General features: G+C 41.2%; 2 protein-coding genes and 1 pseudogene across 3 annotated transcripts in view; 1 reads left to right on the top strand and 2 right to left on the bottom strand.

Moving 5' to 3' along the window:
* Positions 1 to 18538, top strand: part of LOC120476379 (apolipoprotein B-100-like) — a 126294-nt gene extending 107756 nt beyond the window's left edge. The window contains exons 18-24 of the mRNA XM_039667358.2: positions 8803 to 8982; positions 9062 to 9171; positions 9255 to 9455; positions 9638 to 9774; positions 13475 to 13533; positions 13617 to 13984; positions 14055 to 18538. Coding sequence (XP_039523292.2) covers positions 8803 to 8982; positions 9062 to 9171; positions 9255 to 9455; positions 9638 to 9774; positions 13475 to 13533; positions 13617 to 13984; positions 14055 to 18304 — 5305 coding nt within the window. The 3' untranslated portion in view covers positions 18305 to 18538. The remainder of the gene's footprint in view (positions 1 to 8802; positions 8983 to 9061; positions 9172 to 9254; positions 9456 to 9637; positions 9775 to 13474; positions 13534 to 13616; positions 13985 to 14054) is intronic.
* LOC148970073 (zona pellucida sperm-binding protein 4-like) lies at positions 340 to 2771 on the bottom strand (annotated as a pseudogene). Its single transcript, XR_016148697.1, has 8 exons — positions 1865 to 2771; positions 1597 to 1784; positions 1426 to 1523; positions 1194 to 1349; positions 915 to 1107; positions 698 to 845; positions 540 to 612; positions 340 to 452 (listed from the first exon to the last, which is right to left on the bottom strand). The product of XR_016148697.1 is annotated as a zona pellucida sperm-binding protein 4-like (transcript).
* On the bottom strand, positions 4329 to 6425 carry LOC120475108 (zona pellucida sperm-binding protein 4-like). The gene is made up of 8 exons (XM_089125324.1): positions 5856 to 6425; positions 5588 to 5775; positions 5417 to 5514; positions 5183 to 5340; positions 4904 to 5096; positions 4687 to 4834; positions 4529 to 4601; positions 4329 to 4441 (listed from the first exon to the last, which is right to left on the bottom strand). The coding sequence occupies exons 1-8, from the start codon at positions 6388 to 6390 to the stop codon at positions 4359 to 4361; spliced, it is 1476 nt and encodes a 491-aa protein (XP_088981450.1). The 5' UTR covers positions 6391 to 6425; the 3' UTR covers positions 4329 to 4358.
* Positions 18539 to 20509: the final 1971 nt, after the last annotated feature.

Here is a 20509-nt window from a genome sequence, read left to right as displayed (position 1 = left end):
AGGGTCTAGTCACCAGAAATACTGCAAGTCATAATTCCAAGAAACTCACAATTGTGAAAAGTCACAACTACCATTATGTTATTCCTTGGCAAAATAATCTGCAAGAAAAAGTCTGCACCCTGCTACTGTACATAAAATATTGAGCTTTACAGAAGCATAGGAACCCAGGTTTGCAACTGGAGCCTTCCTAGAATTTCAGTGAAATGGCTTGGGCAGAAGTTTGGCTTGTTTAGTTCAAATCAAGCACCAATCAGAATGAACAACCTTGCTAAAACACAAATGGAACTTTAGTTGTGTGGCCCAGTAAATAAAACCAAGAACAGTCACGTAAGAGCCGACTCATTGAACATCAACACCAATTTATTAAATCTAAATTGACATGACCAGGTTAACTTCTCCACTAGACACCACAGTTTGCCCACTAGAGATGGTCTTGATGGGAGTGTCCCTTCCTGAAAGAGAAGAAGTGGTAGAAGCATGAGGAGCACTTAAAAACCAAATTCCCACGGTTCCCAAGTCGGTTTACAGCGAGCACTCACTTTTCCTAGTGCAGCTTTGCTCACAGGAGCCAGAAGAGGGATGGCACACTGCTGTACTACAGTGGATGAAGATCTAACGGAGGGAGAAAAGGTTTAGCCATAGAATTCACTATAAAAAGCACTAATATTAAGGGTTGAGGTAAGGCTGCGGAGCATACGGTTTCCTGCAGAGGAGCCAGTGACGATGGATCAACAAATGTGAACATCTTCACAATAAAGCGCTTAAAGTGGGTTGGGAACTGAAGACCAGACGATCCAGTCACTGGAACCAATGTGGTCAGGTAACGATCATCCTGGTAAGGGCATCTGAAAGGAAAAGAGGGAATCAGAAACGCCTTACAGCACACTAGATGGACAAAGACTGGCCTTACTCACCCATCAACCAGAAGGTCCCATTGGGGTAGACTGAGTGGACTGGGGGTTGACGTCGCCCAGCAATGTCCCAGCATTAGGACAATGTTGGGGTCGGTCCTCTCCATAACGTGCACCTCAACATACACAGGCTCCCGCAGGACTTTTGTAACAGGATAATCAGCATCACTGAAGTAGGAAGTGTACGCCTCGTCCCCTGAGGAAGAACAGTGTTTAACCAGAAACCACTGCAACCTGGAGCTTTGGAAAAGCTTTAGGCACACACTTGGGTCAAATACTTACCTTCTGCACAGCCTTTGGTGACACTGACCATTTGCTAGCCTAAGCTCCACCCTGAGGGGTCCAGGAGCAGCTACTGGTGGAGGTGGAGGAACAGTGTTGACTTCCACAACCAGAGCTTCCACAGAAGTACCAGAGTACCTACACTGGAAGAGAAGCCTGGAAAACAAACAGTGAGCTTGTAGCATTTGTCAAGGATTAACAAACCTGCTGAAGCATACTGTACATCACCCACTCAAAATGGCTGTCCCTTGTGATGGAACCAAGTGGTCCGATACCCACTTCATACGAGGAGGTCATTCTGTTTTCATACACCACATATCCACTGTCCTCCTGCAAATAGCAACACTGTTGGCATCCAGTCCACTTTAAGCCATGCAGAACAAAACCACAAGCAGCTACTCACCATCATGCTTGTGCCGCACGCAGTGACAGGGAACTGGTATATAGCAAAGAAAGGTGTGGATCCCACAGGACTGCAAGCTGGATCATCTCCACCCAGGAGACGGACTGAATCCAGGCTCAAACGAGGCAGCGTGACATCTCTAGCCACCACAACCACAAACTGACCATCTCTTATACACTGGACAGTCACTGGAACAAGGTACAAGAGCTGGTTATTGATGAGGATCGGTTTAACAAGAAACACCTTTACATTGACTCAACACTCTTACCGGCCTTCCCATAGTAACACTGCTGTCCGTTAAAGCAGCAATTAATAGCTGCACACTCAGCACCACTGATACCAGGTGGTCCACACTGGATCTGCTCATAATCAGCTACAGCACATTTGTCAATGGGCTCTGCCTTTCCCACTGGCTGTTTCGGCTGAAACTGCTGAGGAAATGGTTGACTAGCTTGAATTGACTGAGGAAACTGTTGACTAGCTTGCTGTTGAACAGACTGAGGGAACTGTTGACTAGCTTGCTGTTGAACAGACTGAGGGAACTGTTGACTAGCTTGCTGTTGAACAGACACCGGGAACTGTTGACTAGTCTGTTGAAAAGATTGAGAAAACTGTTGACTAGCTTGCTGTTGAACAGACTGAGGGAACTGTTGACTAGCTTGCTGTTGAACTGGCTTAGAAAACTGTTGACTAGCTTTCTGTTGAACTGGCTTAGAAAACTGTTGATTAGCTTGCTGTTGAACTGGCTTAGAAAACTGTTGACTAGCTTGCTGTTGAACTGGCTTAGGATACTGTTGATTAGCTTGCCATTGAACTGACTGAGGAAACTGCTGAGGAAACTGTTGACTAGCTTGCTGTTGAACAGACTGAAGAAACCGCTGACTAATTTGCTGTTGAACCGGCTTAGAAAACTGTTGACTAGCTTGCCGTTGAACTGACAGAGGGAACTGTTGACTAGCTTGAACTGACTGAGGAAACTGCTGACTAGCTTGCTGTTGAAACCTCGGGTCAGTTTGCTGGAACATCAGAGCTTGAGGACTTTGGTGCAGATTACTCCACTTTGGAACAGCATGACAGAAAGCACAGAACCAAACACAAAGTGCCAGAGTCTGAGCAACACACCAACTCCCTGCCATTGTCCAACAGCTAGTCACACTGTTAAGATGCTGCCCTTTGGTTTTTTGTACTCTACCGATTTTGGCTAATTAATGATAATCCCTCCCCTTTCATTAACAGTCATGATTCTCCAGACTTGCATGAGTGTGGAGTTTATCCAACTGGGTGTTTCCATTTGTTCCTAAGATTCAATTGTCCTTGTTTTTCCACCCTTTTTGAACATACAAAGAATGCACATATTGAGCTTGATGCAGAAAAGTTTACTATTTTTGCCATTCAGAATTCGGCCTTTGTTTTAAATGCTTCATCCTGCGAATATAATGGTGGATGTTTTGGCTATTCTGGCCTGTGTATTCAGATTGACTAAAGAGTTTGACATGCAGGATTATGTTTCAATTATATGGAAGCCTTTATCAGCAAGCAATAGCTGCCGTATTCTTAAAATGATCTTGCATTTCTACTATTATGCCCTTATATTGTGTTCATGTTTTTGAAAGCTGCATTCATTTGATCGAAAATACAGTACAAAACGTGAAATATTATTCCAAATTAGAATAGCTGTTGTTTTCGTAATAATAGTGTAAAGTGTCATTTATTCTTATATTGGCTAACGCCAGACCACGTATCATTTAGAATGAGACGTGGTCTGGAAACCATATGTTCATTTTCTCGTAATTGAGGCGTGGTTCACGAATGCCCAAAGCCGTATTATTGGGTGCTACGAATGTCTATCAAATGCGCCTGTGCTCCCTCCCCATTCTGTGATTGTTTCCCTATTTCAGAGAAAAATTTGGTTCTTGGTGTCCAGGCTGCCTGGCAGCGTGAATAAAATCATCCTGCAGCAAGGCAGCATGGGGAAACCCAGGCTAATTTATTCCTGTGATAAAAGCTGAGTTTTCAGCATCATTACTCCAGTCTTCAGTTTCACATGGTCCTTTAGGAATCATTCTAATATACTAATTTGCTGCTCAAGAAACATTGATTACCATCAATGCTTTGCCACAGTCTGCCAGCATTGAGTTTGTGACTGAGATTGCAACTCACTTCCCTGACTATGTTCATTGTGGTCTGTAGATGCACACGAACAAGCGTCACAAGACATCTGGAAATTGATTATTTCAATGCAATGAAGGGATTTAAAAGCCCTTCACACAACAAGAAGGGCAGCACAATGATGGTTAAACTGATAATCATTATTATTTTCATTTGAGACATTTCTTTTATCCACATTATGGGACTTTCATGTGAACACAAAAATCAAAAGAACATCTACACATATGCAGGGTCTAGTCGCCAGATATACTGCAAGTCATAATTCCAAGAAACTCACAATTGTGAAATAAGTCACAATTACCATTATGTTATTCCTTGGCAAAATAATCTGCGAGAAAAAGTCTGCACCCTGTATATAAAATATTGAGCTTTACAGAAGCATAGGAACCCAGGTTTGCAACTGGAGCTTGCCTAGAAGTTCAGTGAAATGGCTTGGGCAGAAGTTTGGCTTGTTTAGTTCAAATCAAGCACCAATCAGAATGAACAACCTTGCTAAAGCTTAAATGGAACTTTAGTTGTGTGGCCCAGTAAATAAAACCAAGAACAGTCACGTAAGAGCCGACTCATTGAACATCAACACCAATTTATTAAATCTAAATTGACATGACCAGGTTAACTTCTCCACTAGACACCACAGTTTGCCCACTAGAGATGGTCTTGATGGGAGTGTCCCTTCCTGTAAGAGAAGAAGTGGTAGAAGCATGAGGAGCACTTAAAAACCAAATTCCCACGGTTCCCAAGTCGGTTTACAGCGAGCACTCACTTTTCCTAGTGCAGCTTTGCTCACAGGAGCCAGAAGAGGGATGGCACACTGCTGTACTACAGTGGATGAAGATCTAACAGAGGGAGAAAAGGTTTAGCCATAGAATTCACTATAAAAAGCACTAATATTAAGGGTTGAGGTAAGGCTGCGGAGCATACGGTTTCCTGCAGAGGAGCCAGTGACGATGGATCAACAAATGTGAACATCTTCACAATAAAGCGCTTGTAGTGGGTTGGGAACTGAAGACCAGACGATCCAGTCACTGGAACCAATGAGGTCAGGTAACGATCATCCTGGTAAGGGCATCTGAAAGGAAAAGAGGGAATCAGAAACACCTTACAGCACACTAGATGGACAAAGACTGGCCTTACTCACCCATCAACCAGAAGGTCCCATTGGGGTAGACTGAGTGGACTGGGGGTTGACGTCGCCCAGCAATGTCCCAGCATCAGGACAATGTTGGGGTCGGTCCTCTCCATAACGTGCACCTCAACATACACAGGCTCCCGCAGGACTTTTGTAACAGGATAATCAGAATCACTGTAGTAGGAAGTGTACGCCTCGTCCCCTGAGGAAGAACAGCGTTTAACCAGAAACCACTGCAACCTGGAGCTTTGGAAAAGCTTTAGGCACACACTTGGGTCAAATACTTACCTTCTGCACAGCCTTTGGTGACACACTGACCATTTGCTAGCCTAAGCTCCACCCTGAGGGGTCCAGGAGCAGCTACTGGTGGAGGTGGAGGAACAGTGTTGACCTCCACAACCAGAGCTTCCACAGAAGTACCAGAGTACCTACACTGGAAGAGAAGCCTGGAAAACAAACAGTGAGCTTGTAGCATTTGTCAACGATTAACAAACCTGCTGAAGCATACTGTACATCACCCACTCAAAATGGCTGTCCCTTGTGATTGAACCAAGTGGTCCGATACCCACTTCATACGAGGAGGTCATTCTGTTTTCATACACCACATATCCACTGTCCTCCTGCAAATAGTAACACTGTTGGCATCCAGTCCACTTTAAGCCATGCAGAACAAAACCACAAGCAGCTACTCACTATCATGCTCGTGCCGCACGCAGTGACAGGGAACTGGTATATAGCAAAGAAAGGTGTGGATCCCACAGGACTGCAAGCTGGATCATCTCCACCCAGGAGACGGACTGAATCCAGGCTCAAACGAGGCAGCGTGACATCTCTAGCCACCACGACCACAAACTGACCATCTCTTGTACACTGGACAGTCACTGGAACAAGGTACAAGAGCTGGTTATTGATGAGGATCGGTTTAACAAGAAACACCTTTACATTGACTCAACACTCTTACCGGCCTTCCCATAGTAACACTGATGTCCGTTAAAGCAGCAATTAATAGCTGCACACTCAGCACCACTGATACCAGGTGGTCCACACTGGATCTGCTCATAATCAGCTACAGCACATTTGTCAATGGGCTCTGCCTTTCCCACTGGCTGTTGTGGCTGAAACTGCTGAGGAAACGGCTGACTAGCTTGAACTGACTGAGGAAACTGTTGACTAGCTTGCTGTTGAACAGACTGAGGAAACTGTTGACTAGCTTGTGGTTGAACAGACTGAAGAAACCGCTGACTAGTTTGCTGTTGAACCGGCTTAGAAAACTGTTGACTAGCTTGCCATTGAACTGACAGAGGGAACTGTTGGCTAGCTTGAACTGACTGAGGAAACTGCTGACTAGCTTGCTGTTGAAACCTCGGGTCAGTTTGCTGGAACATCAGAGCTTGAGGACTTTGGTGCAGATTACTCCACTTTGGAACAGCATGACAGAAAGCACAGAACCAAACACAAAATGCCAGAGTCTGAGCAACACACCAACTCCCTGCCATTGTCCAACAGCTAGTCACACTGTTAAGATGCTGCCCTTTGGTTTTTTGTACTCTACCGATTTTGGCTAATTAACGATAATCCCTCCCCTTTCATTAACAGTCATGATTCTCCAGACTTACATGAGTGTGGAGTTTATCCAACTGGGTGTTTCCATTTTAATTGTCCTTGTTTTTCCACCGTTTTTGAACATACAAAGAATGCACATATTGAGCTTGATGCGGAATAGTTTACTAGTACTATTTCTGCTTTTCAGAATTCGGCCTTTGTTTTATGTTTCATCCTGCGAATATAATGGTGGATGTTTTGGCTATTATGGATTGTTTTTTTCTTTAAAACGTGTCTTGGATTTCTCATGGCAATAGGCCTTAGTATTCAGACTGACTCAAGAGTTTGATTTGCAGGATTATGTTGCAATGTTATGGAAGCTTTTATCAACAATAGCTTATTTATTCCTAAATGTTGTACCATTAAAAAGACTAATTTTTATAAAAAAAAGTGTTTTAATATCCTTTACACACTGCAAGATCATTCTGTATAGCTCAATATTTTAGGTAACAGGGTTCAGACAAGACCTGAAGTAAGGCAATAATATACCTTAAATTAATTTAAACATGCACATTTATTGTAATATGAGTCTTGACAGAAAATAGCAGGATCCATTAAAGTCTCTCTTCACAAAAAACAAATAATTAATTCTCTAAACTATGCTTGAATTCAATTATTAGAGGACAACTATTATTTGAGACCAAATAACTACTCATGTGAAAAAGCATACTCTTCAAGAACTTATTAGGGCTGTTCTTGCACATAAGCAATGCTCTCAGTTAACAACCAATGTGGAACCAGATTAAAGGGCATATTGCAGGTTAGAGGACCCAACGAGTCAATGCATAGAAAAACAATGTAGGAACTAGATTTTCTTTAAAATATACGTATAAACACGCCACAGAAGCTTCTGCAGTCGTTTTTGTGAGAAAATTTTACTTCCGCGTCTGAAAATGGGCGTGGCGGGCGTGACGCAATGAGCGGGAGAGCCGTCGATTCACACAACAGGAAAACAATGGATCGCATGACATTTCGGACGCTGAGGAAATACTCGTATGACGGATCAAGCCATAAAGTTATGAGCCTGCTATGCTAAAGAGATCAGGGACAGGCCAGGATAATGTCAGACAGAATGGTCAGAGAAAAATTGAGCTGTGATGTGAGGAGAACCAGTGGAGAACAGGACAGGTGCCTTCTGGTGAGAGACGTGCTTATAGTATACAGGTTCGCTAACGATATACACTGTGCTCACAATATTCTACAGATTATTATGATCCTATAACAGGCCAGCAGACATTAGTATGTTTAGGGTAGATTTATATACTATTAAATGTATAAAAACTTTACTTGAGTATATTTCTATACTAAAAGCATAGGCTATACTCGGGTAAATTTTTAATACATATTTTTCACCTAGGTTATAACATAAACAGAACATTAAAGGTTTGAGTATTTAAACAACCAATTTTGTTTTTTAATTACAAGTTTTATTTAGGGCATGACATGACTAAGTTGCCTATATAACACTATTTGATGCTTCGGCATACCATGTTGAACTCCATCATATCGCCGGGATGCTAATCATTTGATCTGAAGTGAACGCTACACACGACCGTGTTTTCCGAGCCAAGAGGAGAAATCCCGTCCCTTCACCTGCTCAAACCGCACCAGGAACGAAAGATAGGCTATATAGCACCGTCACTTTTATTGTAATGGAAACTTGTGGACTCGATCTTGAAGTCCTGACAGGCTGGAGTTTTTGCAATCTCCACAAACACAATAATTTACCATGACGATGATAAATTAAAATGCAAAAACTAACGATAGCACACTGACTGACGAGTGCTATCACTGAACACCAGCCTACTCTTCTCTGAGCCGAGGCTGCGGCTCCCTGATATGACGTCAAATGACGCGATGTTGAAAAAAAAGCCGTTTTTACTAGCAGTCCAAGAAATGCTCACTTTATCTTCTAAATTAGTGTCCTTATGTTGTTTTAAAACATTTTATAGCAGCATTAAATCCTGCATTAACTTTTCATATGGTATTTTCATACAAGGTTATCTATAAATTTCGATTTTTTTTTTTACCTGCAATATGCTCTTTAAGAAAGCACCAGTCTACTGTTCAATAAACACTACTGGGACCACTCGAGTTTAAGGATTTAACCACGATACACCGCTCTACAGTAATTTGAAAGTGATTGCAGTACCAGTTTTGGCCACAATCTTACATACGGCTCCTTTAATTAATAGAGACAAGTAAAAATTGTGATCAAATATGAAAATATGATTAATCGTACAGCCCTAAAAAAAAAAAGTCACACGTTACATACATTAAATGCTGTTATTTTCCCCCATCTGTAGCAATTCTCTGGTGTCTTTTGCTGGTGCCAAGGCTACGCCCATTCCTGCCAAGGGCGAGTTTATTAATATGAATAAATGCACTGCTTTTTTCCCTGGACTGAAGTACTGTACAGTCCTGAAGTATCCTGATGCAACATCAAACGATGCTGCCCCTTACTTTCCTCTCACTGGAGACAGCAAGTAAGGGAAAATCATCTATATGCTAATATCGAAATATTCCTTTTTCTCAAACATTTCATCCACATTCGTCTGTGTTTAGATTTGCTGTTGAGCTCCATCCATCTGAAGAGGTCACAGAGTATATTGCCACCATCAGCTACGCCTACGAAGATGAGGCAGACAAAGTCACGTTTAGCCTGAATGCTGAAGGTTAGAGACCACTTAACAAAATACACAACTAAAAAAAAGAGAAAATTTAAATTTACCATCATTTTTCTTTTGCTCACAAACAGGAACATCCCATGAGGCCAGAAATGTAGTGATATTGAACAGACAGCAGTACAGTATCTCTGCAGAGTTTCAAATCGATTCTCTTCAGCTTGATTCTAAAGTTTCTGCAAAACTGAAGCGTGGTGAGAATTTGACTTTGGAAATTGAAAGTGACCTAAAACTCCCAGAGACGACTTCTGTTCAAATACTCATCCTGAAATATGGTACATGTCCAGTACAAATGGCCTGTCGCAATTATTGATTAATTGTCTGATTATGGTTATCAGATCAAATTTAGATAACTGTTCAGTTTAAGTTTCAGTCTCAGTTTGCCATTCAAATAAGGAAATATATGACCATGACAGTATCATTCTAGTAAATTATCTCTCTCAAAATATATTCTCAGAGAGTGAAAAGATTGAGGCTGAATTTAAGTCTGATGTCAGATCTGAGATTCAAAGAATCATTCCCAACATCCTTCTTGATCGTCAGATTGGTCTGAATGAGTTGAAGGTCCGCGATGTTCTGGCAAAGGCAGTTGCGGTAAGAACTTCCCTCAATTTTTTTTTCATCAGCTTTTGAGAATACCCAAAGAAACACTGCAAAAAAAAATCTGTTCTTACTTAGTATTTTTGTCTTGTTTCCAGTCCAAATATCTAAAAATCCTTAAATCAAGAACCATTCACTAGATGAGTAAAATGACAAGATATTATGTCCTGTTTTCTGGGCAAAGTGATCAAAATTAAGTTTTGTTTTTCCCCAGAAAACAAGACTTATCTTATGGCATTTTACTACTTTAGTAAATGCATCTTAAAGATTTTATTTATTTATTTATTTATTTATTTTGCAGCAGCAGCAAATAAATACGTATTAAACTTACAGGGATTGTAAACCCTAAAATGGACTAACATTAAGTAATTTACTCACCCTGACATTGTTCTAATACTGCCATATACCCTTCTTTCTTTTTCGGACCACAAAAGGAGAGCATTTTATTTATTTTTTTTAAATGAAGAGCTTGCTATTGTCTATAAAGGCAGTGAATAGTAATCAGCATCAAGCTTTTTATTAAAAAAGATGCAAAAGCATTGTAACAGTTTGTCTAATATTCACACTCAGACTAATTGCCACAAAATTTATATTAGGGAGGGAACTGCCGGCTAAGCAGGGCTGTGTATTGGCAAGAATTTGGCGATACGATGTGTATCACGATACATGGGTCACGATTCAATATATTGCGATATATTGCGATATATTTCGAAACTGTCCATAAGGCGATATATTGGGATTATTTTTTTAAGTAGGACTATAATTTTAGAAAAAACAATATTAAAAAAAAGACATGATGTGAATTAATGTCGGACAAGTTTACTTTAGGTAAACAATTCAATACTCAGAAAATCAAACTACCAGTTTGGGATTGTGGTTCACAGGTTCATTACAAAAACTTTGGTTAAATGTGTTTTTAGAAGTTGGTTATAAACTTGATAGACTTAGGGGGTCGCACACCGGACGAGAAGCGCAGCGCTGCGCCACGTAGGACAACTCCAGGTATCCCACACTGGACGTGCACTTTCTCATCAGTGTATGGCCAGCAATATTGTTATATTTAATGACATGAAATGAAGGTAATGTCTGTTCTATGTTATGATTGTACCGTACAATAAAATACAATCGTTGTTTAGTCTGCAGTCTGAAAACTTTACCTCAGAGCATCCGTTCACTGAATGAATTGAGAATCTTAGCTGAAAATCCAATAACATCAGCAATTGTCATTCAAGCAGCTGATTTCTGATAATGGATGCAAAACTAAATGCATATTGCTGGATAGGGCGAAGTCAGGATACATTAGCAACGATTTGAGACAAAAAATAATTAAAATTTTATATAAAACTATGTAAATTCAGCAGGATTTTGAACACGGCCCTGAGCCGTTGCTGGGCGCCGCAGGTAGAGGGCGAATGGCGCCGCCGCTGTACACTCATAGAGAATAATGTGTTCGAATTTTAAAGATGTGGTGCTGAGCTTCTCGTCTGTTGTACGACGCACTTATAGACTCTCCGCCGAAACCCCCGTTTCACTGTTGCTCACGCGACGGTCCTGCTCGAGCCTCGACGCTTACGCGCGGCTACTGCTTGCGGTGTGAATGGTGTGGTTCAGCCATAGCTATGTTGTTTCTAGCAAAATGTTAGGCTAGTGGTGCGTCTATGCATAGCCACACAAAAAAAAAAATGATATTGCGTATCTGAAAATCGATACAGTATTGCAAAATAAAATATCGCGATACTCAAGTGTATCGATTTTTTTCTTACACCCCAACGGCTAAGCTCTGTGTTAGTCTAAATACTCAGTAAGACACGAAATAGACATCATCATTCAGATAAGAACTTTTGTTCTGCTAGTGTTGAAATGTTTTGACTCTGGTCATGATATGTGTGATTTCCTCTCATGTATTGATGGTGGAAGGTATTCTTTACCTCTTTCTTTTGTGAAAAATACTCACTCTAGCATCTATTTCGTGTCTTACTGAGTATTTAGACTAACACAGAGCTTAGCCGTAGGGGTGTAAGAAAAAATCGATACACTTGAGTATCCTTAACTAATCTAACTTCTTCTATCATTGCCTTACTGATATCCTAGATCAATAAGCACACTACCTCCCCCTAGTGTAAGGTCTAAGCCTTACATACCAGAGGACAACTAATGTACAGGCCAGGACTGTTAGAGCATCACAGAATGTATTCCAAGTGTTCAGGGGGTTAACGAAAGGGTTTGATCATAGACAGAAGTGGACAGAGCGATCTCATTGGAACTCCATTGAGACAATTGAAGCCCGTTTTTGGCGATTTTTTTAGCACTTCCGTCCCTGATGCGCAGACTCAAACAGAGCTTGATGACATAGATGTGACGTGAGCAACCCGTCTGTCTTCTAGTGGCTGTGATCATGAGAAATCTGAATCATTCCCTTCAGAAATTTGCAGAAGCGGAGAATGTGAATAGGAGCTGTCCATGAGCGAGGAGCAGGAGACACTTTTGCTAGGTATTCTAATTAATTATTTTGACATTTTGCCTCCACGTTTCCCCGATTGCGCGCAAGCTTCTTCTCCTGTCCATATGGTAATCTCTCTACTGTGCGACAGAGAGTCGTGTGGGTATGACGCAATCGTTAGCCTACTTTCACTAAAACTGCTTCTACGGGGCCATAACATAAGTTACAAGGTAATGGAGCATTTTATACATTGTCGTGTTTCTTTAGAAATAAATAAAGGACAAATGGGGTCTTCAAACACCTCAGATGTAAAGTTATTCGCTGTCAAAGTGACGCCAAAATGAATGGGAGTCAATGGGAATGCTAACGCAAGTGAAGTTCTGCTACAAGATGGCAGCTCCCGCGAGGCTTCAACTTGCGGTCGATGGATTACCCCCTTGGGTTTAATGCATTTTTAGGGTTTAATGTAGGGTTTTAAACAAAATCTATGTATTATTTATCAAAAATCCTGACCTTGGCCACAAGTTGTAAGAAATCAAAATAAATTAAAACACATCATGAAATACATCACTTATTCAGTCCAAAAGGTATCCAAGTACTTTCTTCACTGAATCAAATATAGATGTAAACACAAAAAAAAGTACAAGGATTGTATTTCATGGTGCTTGATTGCTCACAATGTGTGGTTTCTTTTCCACCAAGCTCTATCGTAAACCATTGGACCATTCTGTGATACTTTTGTATCTTTCTATGAAAGTTCGAGGTTGGTGCAGGAGGATAGGTGCACGAGGAAATCATATTTTTTTGTGGTCTAAAGCATACTGCATTAGAACAACACCAAGGTGCGTGTGGTGAGCAGGACGGCCGAGGGACGTGAGAGAAAGTCGCGAGGCCGTTGGTGCGATTGCTAATGAGCAGCACCTGTGAAGCACACCGGTCTCGCATCTCTCACGAAGGAGCGGAGCCATAAAGGGGGAGCGACGGAGTGGATGATCGAGAGAGGAACAGGCCTGCTTTTATTTGGTAAGCCAGCAGTCGTCCGTGAGGGGCTGCTGGCCGGTATTTATGTTTTATTTTGGGTAGCCAGCAGTCGTCCGCGAGGGGCTGCTGGCAGGTAATTTGTTTGTTTATTTTATTTAAATAAAGTTTTATTTTATTATTATGATCCGGTTCCTGCCTCCTTCTTCCCTGAACTTTGTTACAGTGAGTAAATAATGACTTACTTTTATTTATTTATTTTTTACATGTATGCAGATTTTGGGAGTCCACACCGAGCCGGTGATCACTCTTCCTGAAAGATTGTTTCTAAATGTGTGAGTAAATGTTCACCATGTTCAACAGTATTTCAATTAATTTCACAGTTACCAGTTAAAATTAACACATGTTTTTTAAACAGAGAGGCTGCTGTTAAACACCACTTTGGCCAGCATTACTATACCATCACTCTTCCCTTGCCCTTGGGTGGAAAATCCACTAGGGATCTGAACTTTCCCACAACCCTCTCCACACCAAACCTGATTGTGCCTCATCTTGGTCTGGAGTTTGAATCTGCTAGCATTAACCTTCCAGAGGTCTTCATTCCTAAGAGTGTGTCGCTGTCTGTGCCAACTCTCGGATTGGTAGAGTTGTCCGGAAAACTAAACAGCAACTATTACATCTTAGATGCAGCTGTGTCTGCAGCCAGAGATCCTGCTGAAAGTTATTCTGCTAAGTTTGAAGTCACTGGCACAAGTCCTGTTGACCTCCTCTCCCTAAAGGTCGAAGGTAAACCTATATTTGAAGTACCACATGCACTTGTTTTGGTTGGTTGCTTATTGATTGATTTACTTCACAGGATCTGCTCTAGTTGAGACCACACCTGGCGATCCTCTCAAGGCGAACGTAAAGGCTGTGCTTCGCCACAAGATAATCGGTGCTACGATTGGTGTTGAGGGGGAATTGGAATTTGCTGAAAAACTCAGTGTGAAATCCAAAAGCAAGCTTGAAGTAACTAGCCATGTTGGAGTGCAAATTTCATTGGAGCACACTGGACAGTTTGGCGTTGATGCCGAGGAGATCTCTGGATATGGAAACCTGGAAGGATTCTTCAAGGCTGGTTCAGTCCTTGGTTCAGGAAACCTTTTGCAATCAGTCTCAGTCCTCCCATTCAGACAAGAGGCAAAGATGAATTCTTCACTGAAAGTAGATTCAAAACCTCTTCAGGCTCCCAAGTCATTTGCTGTATCCTTTGCCAATGGACACAACACAGCATATGACAACCTTGTAACATGGCTAAACATTGCTGAAATAACCTTCAAGGAATCCCAGCTTGATCTAAATTCTCATACGAAAGCACAGGTTCTTGGCCTGAAGATTCAAAACGTGGTTGAGGCCAGAGCTGGTGTTGAAGCAGTTATCATTAAGATTGAGACCTCAACTTACAGCATTGAAGAACGTATCCATTCCCTGATCACAGGAGCACTGGACATCAGTGGTCTAGCTATTCACAGTGACGCCTCTGTTAAACTCATTGGACACCAAGGTGTCCACAAAGCCGTTCTGAACCTCAATAAAGATGGCCTGAGAACTAATGGCACAACCTCACTGAAAAGCCTCCTGAGTCTGCAGGAGCTTAAGCACACCTTTGAGATCACCTACAAAAATGAAACTGCCACTGCTCAGTGCAAAACCATTGGAGAAATTATGGGAAGTCTCATTGACCACAAGACTGAGCTAGAGATTGCTGGACTTTCTGGCAAAATCAAAAATCATATACGTTTCAACTCCACATCATTTAATTTTGACACCAACAGTGATGGTACATCTATTCCATTCAGTTTCAATTTTGATGCCAGTGTTAATGGTAAGGATAAAGCAAACTTCCCTTATATACGTACAAGGCATGATTTTACTGCAAAAGTCTTTCTAAAAGCAGAACCACAATCCATAGCTCACTCTCATGAATGCAAAATCTCAACCAGTCTTGACCTAGACAATGGTGTCAACATTAAATCACAATTTGAAAGCATGTCTGACACTTTGCTTATCCCCTCTGAACAACAGATTAAAGTGACAATTAAGGCTGAAGTGAACGACTATGCCATTAAAAAGGAAATGAGCGCTTACAACAGTCCAGCACGGCTTGGACTGGAAGGGTCTGGAAACGTGCGCACCAATCTGTTCAACACTGCCAACAGTGCTTATCAGGACTTTGCAGTCTCTGGCTTCCTAAAGTATGACAAAAGCACCGATACACAATCAATTAGCTTGCCTTTCATTGAAAGTTTTTCACGAGTCCCTGAAAACATCAGAATAACACTTGTGAGCATGGGCGAGACCCTGATGAAATACATCAACCGAGAGGGGATTGCTTCTAAAATTCAGAACATACCTCATCGTGTAAGTGACTGTGTGTCTAAATTGAACTTTGAGAGAAGAGCTCTGCAGCTGAAACATGCCTTGAAAACTCTGTACCACGAGAACGCATTAAAGCTGAAAGGTCTGATCGGTGCTTTTGAGAAATTAATGAGTGATATGTTCAATGGTTTCAGTAAGGCATTGGATAGTTTGGAGGAATTGATTGTGATGGGTGTGCAGATTGACAAAGTTGTTGAAATCCTACCAAAGCACATCAAGGTATTGATATTTTCCATCATTGAGGACGTAAAAAATATTCTTAGCTTGATCAACACCCAAGGTTACTCAAATCTGAATGAAATCATCCATCCTGCCAATGCAGAGAACAAGCTTGACAGTCAGATTCCTGCAATTTCGACATCTCTTCTAGTGCCATCTTTTGGAAAACTGTATGGTGAATTCATAATCAAAACACCTCTCTACAACGCCAGAACCTCTGCAGAGTTCATGAACGCCTCAGAGAGATTCCCTTTTTTCACAGCTTGCATTAACTCTAAAGGAACCTCTGCAAACCTCAACGTTCTGAGTTATGATCTAAAATCCACAGCACAGATATCGATTCCCGAGACGAGTCCTGTAATAGTGTCTGAAACCTTTAAGTTAACACACACTGAATTGACTTTAGACCAACAGGCATTGTTGACTCTGAATGGATCTGCCTCTAACAATACTGTCTTTCTTGAAACTTCATACAAAAACCAGGTGAGCATCCCCTCGCACTCGCTGTTTGGTGAAGTTACCCTGATTCAGAAGGCTGTAGCTTGCCAGGGTGATGCTGCATTCACACTGACAGTTAAAAATGAAGGAACTGGCAGATTTGCCCTTCAAGACTTCTCTGAGGAAGGCACCCATAAGAGTGACTTGTATTTGAACATGGGCATTGGCGCCGCCAAGCTGTCTTTTAATGGCCACACTGATAGCGATGCTTTGCAGATCAAGATGAAGATAAAAGTGAATGCTGATGCTGTTGCTCTAAGCCACCTTGAATTCAATGCTAGTGTTGATACTGAGTCTCCATTAATCAAGAACAGTTTGGTGGTTGTTTCTGGGAAGGCTCGTTTGGGCGATATGATGGTGGAAATCAAGGCATCCCATGTCACATCGGTAGTCGGAGCTGTCAGCGGTGTCCTCTCTAATGCCGCCAACATCATGACTTGTCCTAGTGAGGTTGCTATTGACTTTCAGAACAGGGGTATTGCTAAGATCAACCTCTTCAAGTCTTTTTTAGCCAATGTTGATGTCCAGAAAGACTTCACTGTTACCTTCAACTCTGACATACAAGAAATCCACAGTGTGTTAGTCGCCTATTTAAACAATTACAACTACAGACATAACGTCACAGCCAGCAATAACAAAGCTGAGATGGGTATTTACGCTGTTGTGGATAGTTTGGCCAGCTTTGGGTACTTGAATGCTGCAGAAATGTTTGTGCCAGCCATTTTCAAGATTCCAGCAACTAGAGAGCTGAACTTGAATGATAATACTGGCCGATGGTATGACTTTACCACAAATGACCAGCCTGTTAATCTAAGTGCCAAACTTGTCTACCAGAAGAGCTGGTTTGCTCCTGTTGTTGATTTGGGTCTCATTGTCCCTTCATTGGGTAACCTAGTCTCTGAGGTGTCTTTCAAATCCTCTATTCTTAACCTCAATGCTAATGCAGGCATTTACCCGAAGGATTACTGGATGCGTGTGAGTGCCACAACTGCCTCCGTGTTTCAGGGATTGAAGGCCAAGCTTAATGGAACCACTGGCCTGTCCACAGAAAGTGGATTGAGACTGGCCTCTTGTTTGTCTTTGGAGAATGCCCACATTGGCGGTTATCATGAGAGTACCTTGACTCTGGAAGACATCTATGAGGCTGTGTTGTCTGTGGACACATTTGCTAAGATTAATCTGACAAGCTTCACTATTGATGCCACTCATCAACTTTCTGCAGACCCCAAGGTCCATCCAAAGGCAAAATCAAACTTAAAGATCAAGTACACCTTTGATCGTCCAGATTCGGAGGCTGCAGGACATGGAGATGCTGAGAATACATTAAAGCTGGATGCAACTCTTTCCTTCATCTCCATTGAGTCCGAAACCCAAGTAACTACAAATTCTACATTCACAAATTCTATTGAACTTAAGGGAGAAATGGACAATAAAGCTAACATCTATGTGAGCGGTGATGGTCTGAAATCCAATCTGAAGACTACTGGAAATGGGTACATTGATTTTAAATATTCCAAGCTTGGGTTTGATATTAGTGACCAGCTAACCTTGGAAGGAGATCTTGACCGTATGTATTCTTTGCTAGAATTTGATTCAAACTATACATATTTCCATCACAACTCTATGGACATTGCAATAAACCACACTGCTCTTGGTAAAGTTGAACTTGTTCCCCTAAGCACCCTCTTGACTGCTGTAGACATGTTCTTGACTCAGCCAAGTGATAGTGATTTTGATGTTAGACATACAGAAATAAGTATTCGTTTTTCGGAGTTAATTAAAAAAATAGAGATTTTCTCCCGTTGGTTCAATTCAAGTACAGAAATATCAGTAGAGTATAGAGGTGTACCCGTCTCAAAGGGTGTGTGGTGGTTCTCTTCAAATCTCACATCTCCCTCTACACTTCTGGAGTATCAGGGTGAAATAATTTTAACTCTAACTGATTGCACGGTTAACATTAATTTCTGTTGAATACACACCGGAGGAAATATTTCATTAAGGGCTTGATTTCAACTTATCATTGGGCTTTATTTACTGTATGCTTGCTCACCTCAGGCCTCATAATCACTGACATGAACAGATCCAGAATAACTTTAAAAGTCGCTCTCAGGCACAATGATGTAAACATGGTTGTCTAGTGATTGAAACCCTGAAATATTCTTTGTTCCATTTAAACACTACAATAAATGGGTAATTTAACTATAATTATAGACTCGAGTCTTCCTCTTGTTCTACCTCATTGACAATTTTACATAAAACTGTACATTTTGTGATGTTCATTGTTTATTTAATTGATGTTCATATATTTAATGTAAAAAAAAAAAGAATCAAATGACTTTTGGCAAAAGTTAGTTATTAATATTCCTAGTTATATTCCAAGTTAAACGTTTTTTCTTTTGTAGTTTTTATATGATAATATGAAACTTCTGCATTTAAAGAACATGATGCAAATAGCCTACGTGTGAACCGAAAACAAAAATATTTCCACAATTAGATGATATATGTTGTGTCCTTTGCTGTAATTCATAATGCTACCTTTAGAGGCGCTGTGTTGTAAGGGGTTAGACAAGTGGGTAGAAGAAGAAGAGAGGTAGAGTGTTAGTCATGTGAAGTTACGGTCATGGGAAGTTACGGTCAACACATGTAAAGTTAAGATGGAAATAAAAGAGCATCATTGAAGATATACATGTCGTGCTTACTACTCATCCAGAACTTAACAATATAGTAACAAATATTAAACCAGTGCTCTTTAAATTATCTTACTCAATCACAATTAATTTTCCTTTACTGCACGGCCATGGAAAAAGAGCGCCCTGTATATGTCCAACGTTTTTTGTTTTGTTTTGTTTTTTGTTTTGTTTTTTTGCAATGTCACATAAAGGCCGTCTCATAGACAAGTCGGAGCATTTCGACGATATGGGAAAATTAAAGCCCAGGCTATTATTTCTAGTTTTATGATATTCGTTTTGTTCATATTACATTTTTATCATTAGTTTTAATTAATTTGACAGACAGCATTCCCTGATGTGGACCAAGCTAGCGTCTTTCAGAGCTGCCAACTCTCACAACACTTTTCACACACTCTCACGCCACACACATCAATTTTGTCATGCACAGAAAAGGACACGGAGACCGACGTCAGCTCAGATTCTGTTAATTTTATTACGCAGTTCAAACAATAAATACAGTATTGGCGCTTTACACGACAGATCCCTAACGCCAAGAACCGATCATCTCTACTAGCTAATTGTAAAAGAACACGAACACTGTTGAAAGATACAGTATGTTACAACTTACCAAAATGTATTCCTCATGCATAATATCGACCAATCATTTTTTTGAACTCTTCCCTGAACTGAAATGTAGTAGTGGGCTGTATTTTCCACACGACTGACATCAGGTTCAAGTACACACAAGCCGCCGACTTACTCTCGTCTATTGCAGTTTGGCTGGTGGTAATGTTGCCTGCCCGCATACCGCCTCCCATGGCAGAAACTGGTATTACGATACCTGCCGGGCTAGTAATTTAGCATGCTAATTCAGGTTAATATCTCGGCAGCACTATAACTTCTCATTTTTTTAATGACATCATCAACCTTATTTCTTGTCATTCTTTTGATGCGTGTAGCTCATTTTTGGGATATTTTAACCTCAAATTTTACAGATGGCACCTTGCCAAGTTCACACATGATTTTAAGCCCGATTTAAGCCCAATTTGCAAATCGCTGAGCTCGCCGACAGGTCAGAGTGTCACGTGCAAATCGCGGGGGATTAGCGGAGATGGTGCTCGATGCAGAGCCAAATGGGAGGAGCTAGAGCTCAAGCTCCCCCTTTTTTGGAGCTCCAGCTCCACCTCGCTAAATTTAGTGGGCGGGGCTTCGCTGCAGCTTCCAATGGGAAGAGCTAGAGCTCTAGCTCACCCTCGCTGGAACTAGTGGACAGAACATAACGCGCTATCAAGCCTGTTAATGTTAGTGCGAGTTTCACCCGTGATGAAAGGACAAGTTTGTTTTGATGCGCAAGGTGCTGGCAAACATAATATTATATTTTACTCTAAGATTTGTCATGATTATGATAAATTATACAATGATTTATCGTTTCTGTGACAAACGCGTAAACACTTAGAACATTGCTCACACTATCTGTGCGTGTTTCTAAAAACTGTTGAAAACTTTG

The sequence above is a fragment of the Pimephales promelas genome, chromosome 21 (assembly GCF_988280905.1).
Source record: "Pimephales promelas chromosome 21, fPimPro1.hap1.1, whole genome shotgun sequence".
NCBI lineage: Eukaryota > Metazoa > Chordata > Actinopteri > Cypriniformes > Leuciscidae > Pimephales > Pimephales promelas.
The sequence above is the reverse complement of the archived record's forward strand: the minus strand, read 5'-3'. Positions and strand labels throughout refer to the sequence as shown.